Source organism: Carlito syrichta, unplaced genomic scaffold (genome assembly GCF_000164805.1).
Source record: "Carlito syrichta isolate Samal-C Ts95f unplaced genomic scaffold, Tarsius_syrichta-2.0.1 Scaffold303741, whole genome shotgun sequence".
NCBI classification, from domain to species: Eukaryota; Metazoa; Chordata; class Mammalia; order Primates; family Tarsiidae; genus Carlito; species Carlito syrichta.
In genome coordinates, this window is record NW_007247837.1 from 69,253 (window position 1) to 94,827 (window position 25,575).

The following is a 25,575-nucleotide window of genomic DNA, read 5'->3' on the forward strand; positions in this document are numbered from 1 at the left end:
TATCTGAAAATATTTATGCGTTAAATATCAAGCTCAGTCCAACCGTTGATCCACTCAGAGGCCCACAGCCCCACTGCTCCTTAGGCATTTGCCCTAGAGACCTGGAGATGAAAGGTCCTCATTTCCCCCTGGGCCTCTCCTGCTGCCAGGGTAAGGCAGGCTGGACTCAGCCTGAGACAGGATTCCACTCCCCCAGCCACACTCCTGATAGTAATTGCAGGTGTCTGAGCCTTCTGGAGACGGGAGTAAGGCAGCTCATTTTTCCAGGAACCCAGTTTCCCCCAATTACCTGCATCAGGTGCTTTGAGGCAGTTAACGTTAAACGAAAGCAGCTTCGTTTTCTCCCTTCCCAAGGAGTGGCTGTAATGTTCAACCCCACGCCTCACCTCCTAGTCACTGCCCCGAGGAAGGAGAAAGAGCTGTAACTTTCGTGTAAACCTGACCAACCCCTAGTCTAAATACCACCTTCTGGCCTGGGAAGTCTAGCTGATTCCTACATCCCTCTCCTGTAATCTCTGTTCACATCTCCCGTTACCAATCTTTCAAAAACGTTTCTTTTAAATAAACACGAGAAAGGGGGGGAAAGTAGCTTTGAGTTTCAGTGTTTGTGATGCATGGGTTCCACTGACAGAGAACTCCGGGCAGGGCCTCTTTTGCCCAGACTTAAAGGCAGCCAATGGCAGAAGATCTGAGAACGCAGCAAGAAAAACACTGCAGTCCACGTTTCTGTCCCTTGACTGTAACAGGCAATGAGTTAGGTGGCAGTAGGGACGTCTTGGGTAGCTTCGAGTCATAAAAACAGAGAGGGTGGGGGTGGGAAGAGGTTGCACAATCTCTCAGACAGTTCAGCCCTGTCTCTGTCTTTGTGGAAACTGAAACACGGAGAGCCTTTGCCTGCATAACCAGCCTGCCTGGGATGCCAGTCGGGTCACTCACCTCCTGTGGGAACCTGAGTCAGTGATGTGATTTTCAAAAAGAGCTTCCAAGTTATCGGAAGTTATCGATAGAAAGATATTATAAGAAAAAAGAGCTGCTAATTTTATTAAGTTAAAGTGTAGGGTACAGACCACAAAGACATTTTTATGGAGCAGATGAAAAATGCAAACATAAATTTCATCATGAAATGAAGAAATGATGTACAGAAAGAAATAACAAAAGAAATGGTGAGAAAAAAGGGGGAGATGAAAGATGTGCTAGTACACATGTATACACACACACACAGGGAGTCATGCTCGCAAGAAGAAATACATAAAATAAATTAAAATTTTTTTAAACTAAATATAAGCATCTTAATTTGGGTAATTCAACTATGGTTTAAGAGAGGGAAAAAAGTAAGCCTGCATATGTTTATTTTTCATAAAGTCCAACCAAAAAATATAAAATGTACAAGGCAAATTGATGGGAAAACATAATATGAAAATATTTTTTAAAAAGAAAGATGTGCTTGTAGAAAGAAAAGAAAAACTATAAAACCCCATAGAAATGAAGGTACAGTGGAAAAGGGCATAAGGGTGAACAGACTAAGAAAGTGCAGTAACTGGCATGTAGAACAGAAATAAGAAAAGCCAGGCGCAGTGACTCATGCCTGTAATCCCAGAACTTTGGGAGGCCGAAGTGGGAGAACTGCTTGAGCCCAGGGGTTCCAGACCAGCCTGGGCAATATAGCAAGACCTTGTCTCTACAAAAACTCAAAAAAATTAGCTGGGCGTGGAGACACATGCCTGTAGTTCCAGCTACTCAGGAGGCTGAGGTGGGAGGATAGCTTGAGTCCAGGAGGTTAAGGTTGTGACAAGCCGTGATGGTGCTTCTGTACTCCAGCCTAGGTGACAGAATAAGACTTCAACTCAAAAAAAAAAAAAAAAAAAGTGGAGGGGGGGAAGAAATGAGAAATGTAAGCAAAACGAATGATAAAGAAAAACACAGGAAATGTTAAACATATCAGGTGGCCAAAGGAGAGCATATATACACATAGTTGAAGAGCCCGGGAAAGAAAAATAAAATCATGGAACAAAACACTCAAAGAAATAATTTAAGAAAATGTCAGCCGGGCTCGGTGGCTCAACCTATAATCCCAGCACTTTGGGAGGCCAGGGCGAGTGGACTGCCTGAGCCTGAGGGTTTGATATCAGCCCGGGCAGGTAGGCAAGACCTCGTCTCTACAATAAATCAAAATATAGCCAGGTGTGGTAGCATGCGCCTGTAGTTCTAACTTCTTGGAAGGCTGAGGTGAAAGGATCGCCGGAGCCCAGCAGGTCGACGCAGGGGTGGCCGTGAGTGTGCCACTGCACTCCAGCCTGGGCAACACAGTAAGACTCCAACTCAAACCAGAAAAAAGAAAAGAAAATGTCATTAAAATTTAAAAATATAAATGTAACTCCATATACTTCAATCTGCATAACTGGATGCCAGGGGACCATGACATGAACCAAGACACAGCCTAGACTGGACTTTGAAGAGACTTCAAATGGCGTACCCATTTGGACCACTGAGAATTTTCTTTGTAGAGAATACAAATACCAGCAGCTACTAGTATACTGTATATCAAGTGTCTCAAGCACTTCTATGTTATTTCAGAATGCATAGGTGGACAAAGGTTTTGTGAACTTTATACCTCCCCTCTTAGAGAGTGACAAGTGGCATAATCATATTTACATGAAACATGATAAAGAAAATTCATTTTATACAACATTATCAGATATTCAAGTTACTTTTTTTTCCTCATTAACGTCTAACATCTCACAGAACTAGTGTTCTATAAGCATACTTTCGGAAAAAAATGGTTAGAAGTATGACAAAGGTATCAAGTAAAACAGTCCTAGGTCATTTAAAATATTTAAATTTAGCCCTTGTAGTTGATTGTTTTTTGAATTTTTTTTGAATTTTTATTTTTAAGATGTGGGATACAACTCAGGGTTAAGTTATTGCCAAGATTTAGCATTTTGCCTTTCACTTTCTGTATTAACATCTCTCTCTGGTGGCATGAACATCCACTGACAAGATTTCAACTGCAGAAATAACTTCAAATCTTAAACTTCCGGTCAGGTGCGATGGTTCATGCCTGTAATCCCAGCACTATGGGAGGCCCAGGCAGCATGCTTGCCTGAGGCCAGAAGTTTAAGACCAGCCTGGCCAACAAAGTGAGATCCAGACTCTACCAAAAATTAAAAAATAGGAAAAGGATTTGTTTAAAGTAAGCAAATTTTAAACTTCCAATGCCTCTTGTGTTCTAAAGCTATATTTCTAATGCCAAATTTCTATCTAATTTCTAAAACAAAACTCATCATCTTTTTTTTATTATTTGGGTTTTTTTGTTTTGTTTTGTTTTTTGAGTTGGAGTCTCTCACTCTGTTGCCCAGACTGGAGTGCAGTGGCCACTCCCGGCCACCACAGCCTCGATCCTTCCGCCTCAGACTTCCAAGTAGCTGGAACTACAGGCACATGCTACCATGCCCGGCTAGTTTTTTGGTTTATTGTAGAGATGAGGTCTCGCCAAGTTGCCCAGGCGGGTCTCAAACCCACGGGCTCAGGCAATCCACTCACCTCAGTCTCCCAAAGGCGCGGGATTACAGGCTGAGCCACCAAGCCTGGCTACTGTTTGGTTTTTTAATAACCGTTTATAAAATCCACTTTCCAGAAATCAAGATCAAAACACCAAAATCATTCAATATTATGCCCCTTAGCTAAAAATATCCATACCATATTCTTTCCTACTAAAATCATACTCATTGTTCAAGTACAGCTCAAATTCATTTCCCACATAAGTTCTCAGTGTCCAAAGAAAACTCTTCCTTAACTTACTAATATCATTTTTCATTAGTGAAGTTTTCTTGTATGATCCATTGGGTTCTTCTCTAGTATACCTTACTTATATCTTATTCTTACTTATTTTAATAACAATAATAATAGCAATATTATTATACAGGCCCTTCACAGGCATGCACTAGCTTACATAATTCCCAGAAAACCCCTGTGAAAAAGGTACTATCACTTTCCTCATTTTACAGATGACTAAAGTCAGGATTAGATTAACTTCCCCCAGATCTCTAAGATGCAAAAGTCTAAACTTGTAACAGATTCATTTCATGGTTTATCAGTGAAATTAAAAGTAGCCAATTAAATAATTTGGGATGGGAATTCAGAACTTTTCTATAAATGTTTTAGGTTATCAAGACATGATAAAGAAGGAAAAATTTTGATATAAGATCTAATAGTCAATCTCCTTATCTGCCCTAAAATATAAAACCTTGGCCTAATTGTCATTTAAAGAATAAGAAAGGATTAAAAAGTTTAAAAAGTGAAGAAAAACAGAGATCAATAATGAATTCAAGGAAAATGAACACGAATGAAGAAAAGATTTTTAAAATATTAGAAAATGCTTTGTACAATCCTACATCAAGTTTGAAAAATTTTAAATAGTGAATTCTCTAATTTTTAAAAATAAAAAAAGTTGACTAGAAATATATAAAACTAAAATGAAGCTATAATTTTGAAACAAATTGAAATGGGAATCAAAAGTCTACCTCTAAAATCAACCAAACTAAAGCAGGTTTTCTGGAGAATTATATCAAAATTTAATCAAAAGCAGTCCGTCCTTGTGTTATTTAAACATTCCAATATATAAAAGAAAATGTTAAAAGTTCCCCAATTTGTTAGAAAGTATTAGCACAACTGCATTTCAAACAATAGTCATTTGCAAATAGGAACTTTAAATCAAAACACTTTTAAAAAACTAAAGTTAAAATATAATATGTAGATGAGCATATTTATGTATCAGTCACAGTTCCAGCAGGACACAGGCAAAAGGGGCAACTGAAGCAACAACTTTTTGAGTCAGAGCTTCACTCTTCTTTTGGAGGGGGAGTTAAATATTTGTTTCTTTATTTCAATAACTTTAGGGGGTACAAATAGTTTTTGGTTACATGCTTGCATTGTACAGTTGGCAAAGAAGTCTAGGCTTTAGGTGTACCACCACCCTCACCTGTGCACTTACTAGACAGGTGATGCTTTGTCCTTCCCACCCCTTCTCCCCTCCCCCTTCTGAGTCTCCAATGTCCGTTATCCTTAGTTTAGCTCCCATTTATAAGTGAGAACATGCAGTGTTTGATTTTCTGTTCCTATGTTAGTTTACTTAGGATGGTGTTCTCCAATTCCAATCAAGTTGCTGCAAAAGACATTATTTCATTCCTTGTAATGGCTGAATAGTATTTCATAGTGTATATATTCCACATCTTCATTATCCACTGATCGGCTGATGGGCATTTAGGTTGATTCCCCATCTTTGCAATTATGAATTGTGCTGCAATGAACATGCGAGTACAGGTGTCTTTTTTAATATAACAACCTCTGTTCCTTTGGGTAGATCCCTAGTAGTATGATTGCTGGATCAAATGGTAGATTTACTTTGAGTTCTTTGAGTAATCTCCATACTGTTTTCTATAGTGGTTGTACCAATTTACACTCCCACAAAAGTCCCTTTTTTCCGCATTTTTATTTTTATTTTTTAATAATGGTCATTCTGATTGGTGTAAGATGGTATCTTATTGTGGTTTTAATAAGCATTTCCCTGTTGATTAGTGATACTGAGCATTTTTTTCACATGTTTATTGGCCATCTGTATATCTCCTTCTGAGAGAGGTCTATGTCATTTGCCCACTTTTTAATGGGGTTATCAGCTTGAAATACACTGTCCCTTGCAACTGGAAAGAAACAACTCAACTTCCCCTTTAACTGAAAGCCATCAGTTCTGCCAGGTTAGTGAACTTTTTCTCTCCCTGTTGATATTTTACTATGAAGTGATAAAAAATGATTAAAAAACAGTTTCAGTTGTGAGTTTAAAGGAATAATGACTGTGTTCCTTAGGGATTTCCCTTAGGGACTGGAATTCAACAAAGCCAATGCAGGAAGCAAAAATTCCATTAAGTGGATTACTAGATCCAGTAGTGAGAGAAGGCCCCAATCCCTTTCCACTCTTTAGTTCCCTACACTGTGCATTCTGGCAATTGGAGTACCTAGCACCACAAACTGGTTTGTGCATACATCATGTTCCGTAGAGGAAGAAACTTTATTCTGCAAGTTATACCTTAACAGACACCATTCTGTTAAGCCAGAGGCTTCTGGGTGTTAGGGTATATGACAAGACAAGCAAATTCCATGAGCAGGAATCTGTTACCATACTTCCTTTACTGCAAAAGAGCTTCTTGGTCAGAAGTAATGTGTATCAAATGGTAATAGTAAATAAGGCTTTATGTAAGTCAAACAATGTTGGGTATTGGTAGAAGTACTGCACGTAGTAAAAACAAAATCATATCTAGAATATGTATCTGTCCCAGAAGGCAAATTGCAACTAGGATAGATATATGTCTGTTGCCCAGGCGTGAGCCACCATGCCTGGTCAAAAGTTTAGCTTTGAAAGCAATGCTTGCGACAGAAACTGAATGACCTCTAAGTTCACTTGACATTTTGTGCTTTACAGAAAATGTTTGCTGATATCTTATATAACAACAGACTTTTCTAGCTGGGCTTGGTGGCTCAGCCTATAATCCCAGCGCTTTGGGAGGCTGAGGTGAGTGGATTGCCTGAGCCCGCGGGTTCAATACCCACCCAGGCAACTTGGCGAGACCTCATCTCTACAATAAATCAAAAATTAGCCGGGAGTGGTAGCGTGCACCTGTAGTTCCAGCTACTTGGAAGGTTGAAGCGGAGGGATCGCTGGAGCCCAGCAGGTCGAGGCTGCGGTGGCCGGGAGCGGCCAATGCACTCCAGTCTGGGCAACGGAGTGAGACTCCAACTAAAAAAAATTAAAAATAAAAAAAATAGCAATAGACTTTTCAAGTACTGTGTCACTTCCTTCAAAAAGTCTTCTCTCACTATTCTCCTCATACAGTTCTCATATGTATGGAAACTGATTTTTTTCTTTTTTCTTTTTTTGGTTTTTATTGTAGAATGACTAAGACAAAATGGAAAGGAGAATAATGAACCTCCTCATATGCAACAATCAGCTTCAATAACCAATCTTGTTTTGTACATACTCCCTCACTTCATTTCCCAACCCCCATTAGTAAGTAGATTATCTGGAAATAATTCTAAAACATCACATTACTCAAACTTAAATATTTCATGTGCTGTACACTGAATTATTGTCCAAAAGTTATTCTGCTACCTACCTAAGAAAAAGATTATACTTCACTGCTCCATTCACATTAGAATGAACCTATTTAGCATTTTGCATACAAATTGCTCTGAAAGGTGAGTGAAAATTAAGTACTTATTCCAAGGTAAATGCTTTAAGAGCCTGTGAGTGATTGGTTATCTTCTTTTCCACAATCTGCAATATGTAAATAGAAGCTGCTCCATCAACCTTGACCTCAGGTAAAGACAGTTAGGAGACTAGCAGCAGCCCATCCATGAAAATCATAGAGAAAATGAGAAACAGATGTGATTTTTTTAAGCCACTGAAATCTTAGGGTTATTTATTACAAAACAATACCAAATGTATTCAGACTGTAGGTTAAGTGCCCTTCTTTCAGCCACTCAACAAATAAATTCTGAGAGGTTACTTTTTCTAATCATTATGCAAAATGCTGGGGATACAATGATCAATAAACACAGAGGACTTCTGCTTCTGAGAAGACTGCGTACACATGCTTTGTCCTATTCCTCCTCTAATTACAACTAAACATCCTAAACGTTACATATAAAACAAATACCACAACTCCCTAAAGTTGAAAAGAAGACAGACAGACTGGCTAGTCATACTGGTACCCAACAAACAACACAGTGGTGAGTCCCTCATCTATCTCAGATTTACAGCTAAATAAGCTAGCAGTCCAGAAATGCCAAAGAGTGCAACAGAAATACACACACACACACACACACACACACACACACACACACAAGAAAACCCTAATCATTCTGGCCAAAAGAGCAAGAAAATAGAAGCTTGGCAGAAAAATGTATACAATAACCACTCTACTCTAGTCAAATACCACAGAAGACTATAGTCCTACCCACCCTCATCCCTGCAATAAATAGACAGAAGGTAAAACAAGGTACCCAATTTCCCTTCCAGGATGGTTTCAGAGAAAGCTGAGAAGGAATATGTGACTCCCACCCCAGTTGCCAGTGGAATTTACATTGGTAGTCTGGATTTCCAGACCCATGCATGCAGTACCAGTGGCAGCCATCTGCCTCTCCGCTGGTGTAAGAGGAAACCTAGTGAAGAGTCAGAGCTTTCGCCACAGTTCAGTAGAAATTGGCCCATATCTGTCCTCTGTGTTGTCAGCAGAGGTCACACAGGAAATAGCAACAGGTCACTCTCAGACAGGGTATGGAATTCTAGTACAGATAAGAACTACCACCACCACCCAACAATAGCAATGAGGCTATCTTCCTACTAAGTGTCAGTGGAGGACAAGAGGTGAACTTGAACTTCTGCCTCACTTGGCAATAATAAGACAGCACCCACCCCCACCCCAAACCCATCAGAGAAGTGTCAAAGTAAGCAGTGAAAGCAAAAGAGTCTGAGTTTAATAATATAACACCAAGTACATTTCATGTACTATACTTATGTACATGTAATGCAATACCTAAAACAGACACTCAAAAAACTGTACAAAGAAATACACTCAAAACACTATAGATAAATCAAAATGGAATTCTAAAAAAAGTTCAACCAGCGCATAGAAAGACAGGAAGGAGAAAACAGAGAAATGAAAAACAGAAAGATAAAGGACAAAACAAAATATGAAAGTGCAGGCTTAAACTTTAACATACCAGTACTTTTACTGTATGTCAATTGTCTGAATACTACAATAAAAAGACAGATATTGACAGAATGAATAAAAAACATAGCCCAACTATGTGTCATTTACAAAAAACTGACTTCAAACATAATGACTAAGTATAGGTTGAAATTAAAAGGATAGAAAACAACCAGCATTAATTAACCAACTAAGCATTAATCAAAATGAAGTTCAAGTATCTATAGTAATATTAGAGTAAAACTGATTTCAGAGCAAAGAATTCTACCTGACACTGAAAAGGATATTACATACTAAAAAAATAGTCACTCTACCAAGAAGACACAGTAATTCTAACCATGTGTTCACCAACAATAAAGCTGTCAAACATGAAGCATAAATTCATAGACTGAAAAGAGAAACAGGTATACCCACAATTACAATTAAGGATTTCAAAACCTTCCTCCGAGCAACTAGTAGAACTAGGTAGAAAATTAGCAAGGATATAAACTAAACAACTACATCTACCAACAGGATCTAATTGATATTTCTAAAACACTCCAAACAATAGCAGAGTATATTTTCTTTTCAAATGCCCAGAAAACATAAACCAAGAAAGAACATATTCCATGTCATAAAACAAACCTTAATAAATTGTAAAAATTCAGATCTTACACAGTATGCTTTCTGACTATGATGGAATCAAACTAGGCATCATTACAAAAAGATAACAGGAAAATCTTCAAATACTGAAAACTAAACAACATACTTCCAAATAATTCATGGTCAAAGAGAAAGTCTTTGAGGAAACAAAAAAAAGTTGAATTGAATGAAAATACATCACAATTGTGAGATACAGCTAAACAGTGCTGAAAGAAAATTTTATAGCACTAAAATACATACATTAGAAAAAAGAAAAAGTCCCAAAACAAAGCTTCTGGGTTAACTACTAAAAGAAAAAAAAAAACCTCAAAACAAACAGAAGAAAGTAAAAATAACAGCAGAAATCAATGAATCTAAAAATAGAAAAACGATAGAAAAAAAGCAATGAAACTAAAAATTTGTTATTTGAAAATATAAATGAAATTATCTACCTCTAGCAAGACTGACAAAGAATAAAAGAGAGTAGGCAAATATTATCGATATGAAGAATCAAAGGACTTCACAGACCCTGTAGACAACCAAAGGATAATTAGGAAATACTCAGAACAACTAGCTATATTCATATAAATTTGACAACTAAGATGAAATGAACCATTTCCACGAAAAGCACAAACTACCTCTACTCACCTAAACTGAAGCAAATTTGAACAGCTATTAAGGATAACTATTAAAAACACTGAATTTTTTACTGGGAAACTCCCTAAACAGAAATCTACAGGCCCAAATACTTTTACTTGTTGAATTCTAATAAACATATATAAAGAAAAATTAAGATCAATTCTAGATAATTTATTCTAGAAAACAGTAGAAGAGGAACACGTCTCCATTTATTTTATGAACCTAAGAATCCTCTGAAATCCATTAAACTACTAAGCCAAATATAGACAGGACAAAAAAGAAAATGATATGCTAATATCCCTTAAGAGTATAGAGATAAGACAATTCACAAAATATTACCAAATAGAATTCAGCAATATATGAGAAAAGAGGTATACACCATTGCCAAGTGAGATTTATTCTGGGGTGCAAGGCTGGCTCAATATTCAAAAATCAAAAATAAAATAAAATGACTATATTTACAGGCTAAAGTAAAAAAAAATCACTTGCTCATGAAAAAACATGAAACAACTGATGCACAACCAGCATGACAAAATTCAACAATTAATGATTAAAAAGTCTAAGAAAAGAGAAATAGAGTGGAACTTGATATTTACTAGTACGTATTACTTAAATAACTCTAAACAAAACAGAAAAAAAAAATTCAGTTAGAAAATTAAGACATTTCACCAAGGAGGATATTCAGATGGCAAACTCGCCCAAACAATGATGCTCAGTATCAACAGCCATCAGGAAAATGCAAAATAAAACACAATGAGATTTCACTACACACATTCACTAACAGAATGGCTAAAACCAAATGCTGACAAGAACGCAGATAAACTAAATCATGCATATATTACTTCTTTTTCTTTTTTTTCAATCAATTTTTTCAAGTTGAACATTAATACATTATTGATGAGAATATAAAAAGGCACATTGCTTCTGGAAAATAGTTTGGTAAATTTCTCAAAAACGAAACATAGAATTTTCTATGACCCAGCAGTTTTGCTCCTGGGCATCTATCCCAGAGAAGAATGATGTTCATGCAAAAATCTGTAGACTAATGTTTGAAGTTTTATTTGTAATAACCCAAAACAAACCCCATTGGAACAAACTACATGTCCTTTTAACAGGTGAATGGTCAAACAAGCCATGGTACATTTATCATGGTATACTAATCAGCAGTAGAAAAGAACAATTGATAAACACAACAACTTGATGAATATTCAGAGAATTATTCAGCGTAAAAAAAAAAGTCAATTACAAAACAGTATATACCGTATAATTACTGAAATATTATAAAATCTTTGCACAGAAAAGTGTCTACCATAAGGTAATTTATAATTAGAAAAACTTTTTAAGTATAAATATTTAACTCTGAGAATGATTAAAATATGAAATGTAATGCTATGCAAGAATAAAAATGCTCACTGATTGCAAAATGTTTTATTAACTATTAAAAATAGGCACAGAAAAACAGCAAGACAATCCCAAAGTTGCTTTCCTTAACTAACATTAAACTTTAAACATTAAACATTAAAGACTAACATTAGCCTAGACAACATAGTGAGACTTAAGCTCTACAAAAAGAAAAAAAAAAAATCAAGAAATTAGCCAGGCACAGTGGTATGTTCCTGTAGTCCCACCTACTCGGGAGGCTGAGGCAAGAGCATTGCTTGAGGCCAGGAGTTTGAGGCTGCAGTAAACTGTGATCGTGCCACTGCACTCCAACCTGGGCAACAAAGTGAGATCAAGAAAGAAAGAAAAAGAGAGAGAGACAGAAAGAGTGAGGGAGAGACAAAGAAAGAGAAAGGAAGGAAAGTAGGAAGGAAGGAAGGGAGGGAAGGAGGGAGGGAGGGAGGAAGAATGAATCGGGTTTTTTTCTCTTTTCACTTCTGAGTATTATCCAAGTTGTCACATGACTCACAAACCTCTCTAACCAGAAAAATAAAATGTCTTACCAAAAAAATGACTTGATTAAATAAATTATCTAAAAATAATATGAAAACATAAATATTCTGCATCTCTATCTTTACTAATATAAGATGATGTCCAGTACATATTCCAAGCAAAAAATTGTAGATATCAATAGATTCAAAATGTTGTTTACTTAAAACAAGGATTCTGAATGTGTACTTGGCCAGGCATGGTGGGGCAAGCCTGTAGTCCTAGCTACTCTGGAGGGTGAGTGAGGTAGGAGGATGACTTGAGCCCAGGAATTTGAGGTTACAATGAACTATGATAATGTCACTGCACTTCAACCTGGGCAACAAAATGAGACCCTGTCTCTTAACCAAAAAAAAAAAAAAGAAGAAGAAGAAGAATGTGTGTATGTAAATGTGATGTAAAGATGGGTAAACATATGAGAATGTTAGTGTAAAGTGTGTGTGTGTTTGTGTGTATAAATATGTGTTAATGACTGTGTAATGTATTTACATGTGGCTATTTGTGAATACATGTATGAATTCATATATGAATACATATATATCAAAAAAGACTGAATGTTAACAGTGAGTAATCCAGGTGTATCATCATAAAAATCTTTATTTCCTTCCTTACTCTACCTTTGTGTTTTTTCTATTTTCTGAATGTTTTACAAAGTACATATGCTCAAAATCAGAATTAAAAAGATATCTAAAAAGAGGCAACTTGGTTATTTAAAAGGCAATATTTTAATGTGCCATTCTAAATGGGCCTAATTAATCTGAGCTATGCCAAATAATTCTTCTTATATCATAAGAAGAATACAATCTTTAGAACACCTCTAGTTAAAACCATTTCTAACATATTACTTTAAAAGCGTTTGACCAGACTTCGTAGATATGTCCACACCAAGTGGCACCTACAAACAAAAATTGTATTTATTATTCCTCACTACTATCCTTCAATAGTATTGAATGAGCACTGACCACACACCAGGCACTGCATTTTCACTGCATATGTGTGTGAAAATGTGGTAGTGATGATTATCAACATAATTTACAACGAAAGGACCTTATCTCCAGGATCACATAGTTCTATCATAGCGTGCAAGAAAAAATTTAAACTCACTTCTGACTCTAACATCCCTGCTATACTGCTGCATCCTTTCATTAAATGTAATGTGCTAATAACTGAAATACATCACAAAAAACACATTAAAACACACGGAGAAATTTGGGCATTTTTAAGAGCAGTGACTAAGAAAATAGAATTTCCTCATTTCTTTCCTGTCACAAACCACAAACCACATTTTTACCAACCTTTCTGAGGAAGCTACAAAAAAAAAAAAAAAGAAAAAAAACATTACTTCTCATACATTATATCTGGCTAGACACACTCTACCTATGGCCTACCTGAATACCCTATCAGACCATTTCATTTTGTATGTGAAAAATTAAATCTATCAAAAAATAATCCTGGCTCATGCCTGCATTCCCAGCACTTTGGGAGACTGAGGCAGGATAATTGCTTGAGACCAGAAGTTCAAGACCAACCTAGGCAACATAGCAAGACCTTGTCACTCCATTAAAAAAAAAATCAAAAAACTAGATGGGTGTGGGAGTGAACACCTGTGGTCCTACTCGGGAGGTTGAGGCAGAAGGATCGCATGAGCCCAGGAGTTTGAGCCTGCCATGAGCCTTGATTGTGCCACTGCACTCCAGCCTGAGTGACAAAAAAAGAGAAAAAGAAAAAGAAAGAATAATTCTGAATTTTAGCACCACTTTAAAAACACTAAAATGAAGACAACATTTCAGCAAGCAATTAAGACAAAAACCAAAAGTAGAATATCAAAGCATTTTGCTTCTACTTCTGAATATGCTTCTTATTTTAGCTTCCTTTTTCACATTGCAAATTTTTCAGATCCCAAATCTTTCTCACAGAGATCATTCATGGCAAATAGTTTTTACCTCTGATAACAAAGCAACTCCTCCTAATTCATAGCAAAAAAAAAAAAAAGACAGAGAGAGAGAAAGTTGTCCCATTCTTTTTCTAGTCTAAGTTTATGAAAATGTAGACAGAGAATCCCAAATAACATTTATCTGTCATTACCTAGTCTTTCTGTCTTTTATGGAAGGATAAGGCATTAGATTATATACAGTTCCATAGAAAGAATCCGTTCATTCATTAATATATTTGACAATTCAGCAAATATTTCTTTGCTGTTCTAAGTGCTGGTCATAATAAAGTTTCTAAACCCAGTGAGGGTTTTCAAATATGAAGGCAGCATAGAGCAGATCTTCCCAAAGTAGGTTCCATGCATCACTTACCCAGAGAAAGAAAGGTAAAGTGAGGGGTGGATACAGGATCAAGTGGACAAGCATAACAAAGGAGCCCCTGGTCAATAACTTCCAAGCCCAGCATATCACACGCCCAACTAAAGACATTTAAAACATCATAACTTTAAAATGCATTTGCTTTCACAAGAAAGTTTAACTTTCATTTTTTCCCAAACTCATTTAATCATGGACACATTTTTTTTTTCTTAAGAGGGGTCTTCAATCATAAGGAACACATTTTAATATACTCTTAATACCTCTAGAAACCATGATCTGCACTCACACTTTGAGAAATACTTTTTCTCTTAATGAAGGCCATGGAGTTTTTAAACCTCTATCTACCAGCAAACTGTAGCTTGTAAGGAGAATTGAGTTTGTGTTAACATCTCATTGAGATTTTTTTTCCCCTTATTTTTCTCCATACATTTTCTCTATTTCAGAAATTCAGTCATTTGAATTTCAACAAAACTGACTACATTAGAGCACCTACTATTTCATGATGGTTGTGAAACCTCTTTAAAGGAAGATATAAAGTAATAATCTTAAAATGAAAAGAAAATTTTATATGTCCACAGCTAAAACTTTACAAAATAATTCGACATGAAACTGGACATGTATTCCAAATTAGACCAAAATAACCTGGGTGATTTTTTAAAATATTGATTCCTGAGTCCAAGGTGAGAGACAAGAGGATTGCCTGAGCCTGGGGATTCGAGACCAGCCTGGGCAACTTGGTGAGACCTCATCTCTTCAATAAATCACAAAAACTAGCCAGGCGTGGTGGCGTGCATCTGTAGTTCCACCTACTTGGAAGACTGAAGCGGAAAGACTGCCTAATCCCAGCAGGTCGAGACTGCAGTGGCCATGAACGTGCCACTGCACTCCAGCCTGGGCTACAAGAGTGAGACTTCAACTCAAAAAAAAAAAAAAGAAGATTTATTGCATTCTAAATATTTTAAAGTTATATTAACGTTATATTGAACTATGTCAAAAGGGAGTGCCAAATATAATTTTTCAGAAAAATATTTTATGACACTTTTTCATTTTCAGGTTAACATATACAAAAATTAACCCTTAAAAGAATGTATTTGTTTTTCCTAATATTAATACTTTCTCTTTTTTTAATCCAATAACAACCAAATTTCTCTTTGATAATCTCCATTCAAACGTCATCACCTTTAATGCTTATGTCTCCATAAAAGCTTCCATTAAAAAAAAAAATTCTAGCCAGGCTCGGTGGCTCAGCCTGTAATCCCACGCCTTGGGAACTTGGTGAGACCTCATCTCTACAATAAATGAAAAAAATTAGCCGGGTGTGGTAGCACACGCCTGTAATTCCAGCTACTTGGAAAGCTGAGGTGGAAGGATCGCCAGAGCCCAGCAGGTCGAGGCTGCAGTAGTCGAGAGCAGCCACTGCACTCCAGTCTGAGCAACAGAATGAGACTCCAACTCAAAAAAAAAAAATTATCCTAAACTCTAATTAAATCTTTTTACAAAACAATAGAAAATTCAATCAGTTTCCAAACATCTTTGCACTTTTTGCTGCATTTTGACCTTTTTGTCTTATTCTTACACCTGAGAAATTATACATGCTTATCACATTTCATATTTTGTTTTCTTCAACTTACTAACTATATTACATTACTTTAATCTCTTCTAATAGAGATTATCTCATCCAAAGTAAGCACTGACTTTGGTTTCCTTCAAGTTCAAAAAACAAGAACAACAGAAAAAGTGCACAAGGATGTGTTAGTTTCCTCAATGTTCATTTCAAATTAAATTACATGTATGTTTCAGTTAATAAAAGAACTTCTTAATGTTATGTTCTACATTATGTCACTTAAGAAAATTGTCAAACCAGGCACAGTGGGTCATGCCTATAATCCTAGCATTTTGGGAGGCCAAGGCAAGAGGTTTGTCTGAGTCCAGGACTTCAAGACCAGCCTGGGTAGCATAGGAAGACCTCGTCTCTACAAAAAATAAAAACAATTAGCCAAGCGTGGTGGTGCACACCTGTAGTCCCAACTTGGAAGTCTGAGGCAGAAGGATTACCTGAGCCCAAATGGTCGGGGCTGCAATAGCTGTGACTGTGCGACTGCACTCCAACCTGGGCAACAGAGTGAGAATCTGACTTAAAAAAAAAGAAAAGGAAGAAGATTGTTCATTTTCCTGTTTGCAGTTAACTTATAGAAAGTTTTCAACTAATTTGTTTTCCTTTTCCTTCTTAAATCCTTAATTTTCTTTTCTCCTCTCCTTACTAGACAAATAATTCAGGTTTTTGACTATAGGCTCCATATTTCCAAAAGTGGATTCATTTACTTGAGCAGATAAGTATAAAGTTATGATGTTTTAAATAAAGTACAGACCATTATAACTGACTACCTAAATTGGAGAAGAAATGGCTTCAAGTCATAAAAATATTTAAATAATTCTACATAGCAGATAACCTACTGAGTAATTAGCTTACAAATTTAAAAAAAATAAAGCATAAAAATTAGAATTAGTTTTAGCTGTTGTTCACCATCTATGAAACCACTATGTAGTCACTTTACTCTTACCCTAAGGTACATTGTAAAAAGAAGGGATTTGTAATTTCTAACACTCCGTTCGTTTTCTAAATGTCTGGGTTCCTTTAAATACATAATGCAATTTCAGTTCTGAAACATCTATTCACACACACAATGATGATATCTCTGTTATGGAAAAGTTTCAGGGGAAAAATATAAAAATTCAAATAGCAGCTAGGCATTTTCAGACAGTAACATTGGGAGAATTTTAATATCTTTTTTCCTGAAAGCCAGTGTAATATTTTCTATCAAAAAAATAGAATGAGGAAGCCCTTCAAATCCAGCATTTTCACTTCTAGGAATCAAGCCCTATGAATGACTTGCACATTTATGTATATGTTTGAGGACATATACTGCAACACTGGATATAATTCACTGTTCACACCTAAAACTCTAAACCCAAATTCTTGATTTCTCCTCCCAATTCTGTTCTACCAAGTTTGCCACATTATAGTAAAAATGGCCCCAGTTGACCAAGTCAAATACCAGAGTCATTACACGTTCCTCCATCACAAGAATTCCAATAGAGTCCTAGCTCTTTTTCCTCTAAAATGTATTGAGAATCAGCCATCCTTTCAATCTCTTGCTACCATACCAGTCTCAGCACCTTTCTCTCACCTGAACTACACTACAACCCTCCTGAGTGATTTCCTCCCGTTTACTCTTCTTTCAGAACCATAAAAGCCAAAGCTATCATTTTAAAATAAGGCCAGGAGCAATGGCCCTCACCTGTAATCCCAACACTTCTGGAGGCTGAGTTGGAGAATTGCTAGAGGCTAGGAGTTAGAGATCAGCCTAGACGACATAGCAAGACCTTGTCTCCACAAAAAATTAGCCGGGCATGGTGATGTACTTACAGGAGGCTGAGGAGGAAGGATCTTCTGAGCCCAGGAGGTTGAGGCTGCAGTGAGCCATGATCACACCACTACACTGCAGCATAAGTGACAGAGTGAGGCACCAACTCAAAAAACAAAACCCAAACAAACAAAAAAAGCCCCATACCAAGAGATCATGCACTTCCCTGTGTAAAACTCTTCCGTGACTTTACATTGTAGGTGGAGCAAAATCTAACTGCCTCCCTGGTGTCTACCTTTCTCTCTCAGACATTCTCCCTTGTTTTGACTATACCGGCCACAACTGATAATTTCTAAAATCTAACAAGCTCTTCTCTGCTCCAAGGCCCTCTTAACCATCTTTTTCTTCATCCTGGAAAGCATCTTTGAAGGCTGACTCATTACCCAGATTTTATCACAGTAGCCTTCCCTGGCCTACATATTGACCCTTTTGTACACTATTACTTAATATTATTTGTTCCCCTCATCATGCACCTCAGTTTTCAATTTTTCAAGGTTGACTTCAAGTTTTCAATGTTGATTTGCTTAATAATTGTGTATTCCTTCCCACTAGTACATAAAATCCAGATGGCATGGAACTATTTTACTATTGTTATCTCAGAGCCACATATAGTTCATATCCATAAATATCTGTTGTATGAATGGCAGGATAACATAAGGGCAACCTGACTTTTGCTTTCACTTGCCACAGATCAGATATTTATTTAAAGTACAAGTCTTAAATTGGAGTAAAGTTTTACAGATTAGATAATTTCTCTGTTTAATCTATTTCAACAATCTACTAAATCCAATCTACTAAAATAATGAGAGACGTCAATTAGATCAACAAAAAACCTAAGCAATGAACAGTAATATACTAAATGTTTATGATATGGCCTCAGAAATCATCTTAGCTTCCTTTCTGGCCACACACAAACACCTCAATTTGTGACCACTTCCCTTTGGGGGGAAAATAATTATTCATATTGGCTATAACTCCAGGTATGCAAGAGGTGAAGCTGAGAAGTTCACTGAAGACAAATCAGGCTTGTATACAGTAAGACGTATTTTTGTTTTAGTTTAGAGAGTTTTTTGAACAAGGTTTGTTTACTTTAAGAAAAAGAAAAGCATCTGATCAATTCAAAGAATAAGGGCCTAGATATAGCACAAATATTACCACCTAAATGCTATAAACCAACAACATTTTCACTATCATGGAATTAGTATCATGTTTTCTTTCTTTCTTTTTTTTTTTTTAAAGCAGGATTTATTGAGAGCACAGAAAAGCTCCCACAGTAGGAGGGGACCCGAGGGGGTTGCCCAGTATCATGTTTTCTTGTATGGCATAGTAATATATTTAGATTTCCCCTTACTATTTAGACTTTAACTAAAGCCTAGGCTGCAATATGTGCCTTGTTCTTAAAACTACACTAAGTGAAATTATATCAAGTCGGCCTTGTTCAATCTTGGATAACGTACTAGAAACTACCTAAGTGCTCCTAATACTGACACTATATTTCTCCTTATTGTATTCATTTCAAGCTCCACCTCACTCTTAAAACACCCTCTATTCATCTATCTGCTTGTATAATCTATTTTAACTTCTAAAATGAAGTCTATTTACCTAGTAAGTGCACTTCTATAACCTTGCTGCATAACATACTTTTTTATTGAGAATATTTTCCTATTTGTTGTCATTCTAGAATTGGAAAACTCATCTTGGGAGAGAGTAATACTTTTATATTGTCTTAGTCCATTGTGTTGCTAAAAAGGGATACTGGAGGATAGGTATTTTATAAAGAAATGGGGTTTATTTGGTTCTTGTTTCTACAGGCTGTACGAGAAGTATGATGCCAGCATCTAAAAGGTGAAGGGGAGCTGGCCAGAGATCACATGGTGAGTGGAAGCAAGATACATAGAGGGGAGGGGCCAGACTCTTTGTCACAACCAGCTGCAGTGGGAACTAATAGAGGGAGAATTCACTGATCTCTCCCACAAGACAACATATTCATTAGGGATCTGCCCCCATTAAGCTCTCACCTCCAACTGTGGAATTAAATTTTAGCAGGAGGTTTGGGAGGACAAACAACCAAACTATAGCAAATACTAATTTTCAATATTAACACAAAAATGTAATGATCTCAAATTTTTTTAAACTAATGGCTTTAGAATAGCCAGCTCCAATTCTCCATTGTCTCCTTATTCTAACACTTTTATTCACTTCCTGAATCCCTGAAAGCTTCTGAATTTGTTACCATCCGAATTTATTTCTAATTATTTCAATATTTGCTATGAAAAGCTCCAGAAAGGATATAAAAATATATGATTGTTTTCCTCCTGACAACTAGGCACAGAACAAAGGTCTACTTTCATTACACATTTCTCTGACTCTACTGTAATTGTTTTTCAACTAAAAATGAAATTTTGGAAAAAAATATTTTTAATAATCAAATTACTTTTCTGAGTCTTTGAAGAATGTACTTCTTCATCTAACTAGAGCAACACTGTAGGCTTCTCTGTGTTCTGTGTCTCTAAACTAGAGCCAAAGTAGATCTCGTTTTAGTTCTTAGGAACTAAGTCTCTCTTCTAAATGTCACCTCTCTTGATCTCAAATTAGGAATCAACATGTCTATGGTGCAAAGCTGTTGACACAGCAGATAAAAACACAAAGGAAAAACTACAGACCTCAGAACTCCAAAGAGGTCTCAACACCAGCAAAGGAAAGCGAGTCACCTCTTCTTGAGGAGGAGTGTGTGTAATATGGGAAAAGAGAATCAGAAGATTAAAGACTTGTAGAACGACTGAAGTGAAGGTCTGTCTCTGTAATCTCCTACCTCACACAGTTCACATAACAAATAAATGAATTGAAGTAGTGGGCAGTGGAAGAGACTTAAATCTATTGTACAAATGAATTACAATATCAAGTTAATGACCTAGTTTTATACACTTCTTTAAAACAAACAAATTCAAAAGAAACTTACCTTCAAAAATGGACCCCAGTTGGTATTCTCCACTGAAAAATTGTGGCAACGAAAACACAAGTGCTCCCAGTCCTATCATGAAGGACGCAAATGCCAGCCATCTTGGCTTGTGTCCTCTTTCACCAAAGAATGATACAAATAAAGACAATACACAGAATGAAATGTCATAGCTTGATGAAATCAGGCCAGTCAGGGAACTCTTCATTTCATAACGCTTCTCAAGAGTGGAAATGCTAATATTTACTAGGCCATTAACTACGATACCTAAAAAAGAGAAAAGTAAATGCATGTGCATTATGAAAACTTTCCCATGTAGATTATGATTATTAACACAATGCAATAAAGTTCGTTTCTTTTGATTTTTTAAAAATGTGCCAATTTTTAAAGTCTCAAAATTTCAGTTAGGCAACCCAAACATACTTACTTAAAAATTGGCTTGCTTTTTAAATTGTATAATAGTGAGTTTTCAGGTGTAGTATGCTTGCTACATACTAAATTGTAGTAACTAGCCTTAATTCATTTTTCTTCAAAAGACAAAAAATCAGTCAAGTAAAGTTCCATGAAGTCAGTTTGCTAGAGTTTCCAAGAAGTACACTCCCATAGACTTCACTTGGAAAAATATAAAAGATACAAGTGGCCATAGCGGCTATAACAGTCAATCTCAGTTGCTTGCCAAGTTAATCCTTAAACATATTTATCTAGAACATGACAGCACCTTGATTTAGTCTTAAAAAAGAAGGAGAAACTGAGCTCTCAAACTTCCATTTTTTTTCCTAACACAAATACAAAAGTTGTTATTTAAAAAGTTCTGGAGCAAAAATAAACATAGACTGAGAGTCTTATTGCAACCATTAGCATTCTAAATTGTATGGAAAGTAGAAGAAAAAATCTGACACTTCATCTACTTATTAGAACTATAATAAAGGAATAGAAGGTAAATAAGGAAAGACTAAAAATTGGTTTTGACTGACTTTAAAATGGCCTGTCCAGACACAGATTAAACTTATGAGTTTAAACATTGCTATAAAATGAAAATAAAAAGCATCTGATCAAATTTTAACTAGATGCAGCTTTTACTTAAGAGGTGTTGCAAGTTATTTTCATTCATTAATTAACAGAATGAGTATATTCAAGTCATGATCTCTACAAATCTCTAAATTTTGCTCTATCAAGACTAACTGAAAATGGATATAACAAGAAAAATAGATATAACAAGTTTCAAAGGTCCTAACATGAGTTTTATTTGTATGCCAGTTTAATAAGACTATATAAACCAACTTACAATTCTTGAAATTTCAAAATAAATAATCTAAAGTACTTAGGAATAATACTCTTGTAAGAAATAAAGTTATCTGATAACATAAAATTTTCCAGCCAGGCACGGTGGCTCACACTTGTAATCCCAGTACCTTGGGAGGTTGAGATGGGAGGATTGCTTTGAGCCCAGGAGTTCGAGACCAGCCTGGGCAACATAGCGAGACCTTGTTCCTACAAAAAACATCAAAAAATTATCCAGACATGGTGGTGCATGCCTATAGTCTCAGTTACTTGGGAGGCTGAGGCAGAAGGATCATCTGGACCCAGGCAGTCAAGGCTGCGATGAGTTATAATTGTGCCACTGCACTCCAGCCTGGATGACAGAATGAGACATGGTATCAAATTTTAAAAAGAAAAAAGAGGAAAATCTACCCACCTGCCATACTGATTTAAAAAATCAGTCATTAGATAACATGGTTGTTTGCTCCTTGAAAAAAACAAATTTGTAAACTCCTGTGGAAGGATAGCAATTTAATCCTATAAATCACAAAGTGAATTATATGCAATACAAGTTCCAAGATTACTAATTAAAAAAAAAAAAATCCATGATATACTGTATACTACATCTCTCTATTGTAAAAGCATGAAGACAGGAAGCACATTAAGAAATTAAGTGCTAAGATAAACCCTAACTGCCTTTGAGAAATAGAGTTAAATAAGCTCTTACAAATTTTGTTTTTCTTCCCAACTAAAGATCTGTTAATATACGATGGAAATGATCTTCTTAGAGATCACGCTGAGGAACATGGCAATAACATTTTGGTCATTCAAACCTAAACTGAAACATGAATTAATTTATAGGGTCACTTTTACCTCAGATTATGCTTCTTAAATTGGGGACCTTTGGGTAGATGTGGGCTCCAAACTAAACCTGACATATTTTTCTAAGAGTGCTAATTACATTTGATAATAATTTTAAACAATGCTATATAAAGTATAAAATAATATCTTCTGGAATAATGTAGATGTGTCAGAAGATCATATGATAAAACATAAGACATTTTTTACTTGGGTCCAACTTTTTGAACCTTACATTCCTTTGAATGCTTCACAATCACCAATTTTAGACAACCATGATCAAGACATTCATGGAGGCCGGTCTCGGTGGCTCAGTCTGTAATCCCAGCGCTTTGGGAGGCCGAGTTGAGTGGATTGCCTGAGCCCGCGGGTTCAAGACCCACCTGGGCAAGTTGGCGAGACCTCACCTCTACAATTAAAAAAAAAAAAAAAGACATTCATGGAAGGGGAACTTTAGTGCAGACAAGAAAGGTAGACAGGTCAATAACTCTTTAGCACAAATCTCTTCAGTAGAAGAGCTGCAGTTGACTTGCAAACAGCAAATAGTTACTTAGCACCGAACACGTGGAAATACAGGGGCACTGGGTTCCTTGGAGCAGGGGAGCAGGAATAAGAACATATATGCCTTGATTTAGCTATCTAAAATCTTTAAAAAAACAACTTCAAAGCCCCCAAAGAACATTTCTTAGGTTGTATATCTTCCAATCAATCTTTGCTTACTTACAAAATTTTGTATATCAAAATGCTGACTCAAATGGCCAAAAAAAATCTACATACCAATTCAAACTAATCTTCAGCGTGTCCTATAAAATACTCCACTTTATCTCCACCCCTCCTCAATGTCACCTAAGAGTAATGTCTCATTTTCTTTCACCCCTGCACTAGATACAGTACCACAACAACTTTTACCTTCTCTATGCTTTCTTTCAAGGGAGCCTTCCCCCCTCCACCATCTCATTCACCTCTCCAAACTCAGCTTAGACTGCAAACTCCCGAGGGTATAAATTTATCTTAATCTGTAACTCCCAAGAGAACCTAAAAGAGATCCTACAACAAAACAGATACTGGAAATCTCCCTTGTGACTGCTTCCACAACCCAGAAGCCTATGCTAATTTACTCACCGGGCTCCCCTTTTGACCCCCCCCCATGCTAAGTATAACCTACAAAACATGAATGCTTATCTCTAATCTATACTATAGAATTTAAATAGCTTTCTCTTTTGATGCGCATCCTAATCTCATCTGCAAATGTATTATTAATCCTTTCCCTAAAGAAACATTTTTAAAAATTTTTTTCCAATCCCCTTTAATGAGGGATTCAGTGAAATGTACAGTTTTACAAGGTAGAATAAACTCCCCCAGGGCATGCCATTCCCAAAGGAAGGTCTCTGCCACCTTCTTGGAGGTACGGAAGACGCTCAACTGAGGCAGAACACAAAAGCGAAAAAGGTTGTAGAGCAAGTTCCCACAGTTGCGATAAAGGAGAAGCTAGACCGAGAAAGGCTGAGCCCGGCTGGTGGACGTCGGGGGGCGTCTCAAGCCCAGGGCCGCCTAGCACCGCGCGACCGCCGCCCCTGCCCACACCCCCCGGCGGCTCGCCGCGCCCCCTGGCTCTGCGCTGCGCCGACGCCCCCTCGGGAGCGCGCTGGACCTTACCCTGCGTGAGGGCCAAGAGGCAGTAGTGCAGCAGAAACCCTCGGGGCGTGTTGCAGCGCTGGAGACACCGGGGGTGGAAGTTCCTCCACCCGCAAGGCCCCTCCTCGAGCTCGGACAGCGACGGCGGCCCGGGCCGCTCTGGGGACGCAGGAGGAGCGGCTGGAGGTAGAGGTGGCTCCGACGGCTTCTGGGGCTCCTGAGGCTCCGAATTCTCCCCCCGGGGGTCGGACGACGGGGCGGAGACCTGGACCTGGGAGGGCGAGGCAGACAAGTGGCGCGGGGTGTCCGGGCTGGACGGGACGAAAGCCGGGTTCGCGATGCCTTTGGCGCCCATCATGGTCAGGATGGGTTCTCCGACTCCGGGGCCCCTGAGCAGCCAACAGCCAGGTTCCTCCCTGACTCCGCCACCGGGCTGGTGACGGCGCCCCGGTGCGGCACGACTCCTCGCCCCCCGCCCTCCTTCTTGTAAATGATCTCCCTGCTGCCTAGACCCTCCTCCTGCCGCCCGCGGCTGTCGCCAGCGCGGGCGTCAGCGCCGCAGGCCGTGGGCTTGGCGGTCGGCTACGCCCCACCTGTCGCCACCCGGCCAACCCCAGTGCGCGGCGTGGGCGTGCGCCCCGGCCGCGGCCAGGTGAGGAGGCGAGTGCGCAGCTCGCTACGCTCGTCCAGAGTCCGCCCTCAGCCGGCCATGGGTCCCCGAGGCCAGGGACTGGGAACAAATGGAGGTTGTGGGAGTCTCTGACCGAAAGTTCCCCCGGGTGCTGCTTTGAAAGTTGTAAACGCAGTTGCATCAGGAGATTGTTCAAGAAAAGATCCTGCGGTTGTCTTCCTTTGCTACTTACCAAACCAGGCTAGGGCTGGACTCCAAGAATCAATCCACCACAAGTACCATACTTCGGATCCATGAGCACCTTGATAAGTTTTACCTGTCATCCTCCTTAGAAACAGAAATCACTGCAGCCTCCAACACCTGTGCGCCTCAACTCCCTTAGTAACTGAGACTACAGGTGCACACACCACCATGCCAAGCTAATTTTTTATGTATTTTATTTTATTTTATTTTTATTTTATTTTAGAAAGGAGTTCTCTCTATGTTGTCCAGGTCGTTCTTGAATTCCTAACCCCAAGCAATCCTCCTGCCTCAGCCTCCCAAAGCTCTGGGA

The 25,575-nt window shown here is 37.7% G+C and overlaps 1 protein-coding gene across 1 annotated transcript in view; it reads right to left on the minus strand.

The window, feature by feature from the left end:
• SLCO4C1 (solute carrier organic anion transporter family member 4C1) overlaps positions 1–24,749 on the minus strand; it is a 58,367-nt gene extending 33,618 nt beyond the window's left edge. Inside the window, exons 1-2 of the mRNA XM_008059167.2 lie at positions 24,413–24,749; positions 20,642–20,905 (exon numbers count right to left, since the gene is read on the minus strand). Coding sequence (XP_008057358.1) covers positions 20,642–20,905; positions 24,413–24,749 — 601 coding nt within the window. The remainder of the gene's footprint in view (positions 1–20,641; positions 20,906–24,412) is intronic.
• Positions 24,750–25,575: the final 826 nt, after the last annotated feature.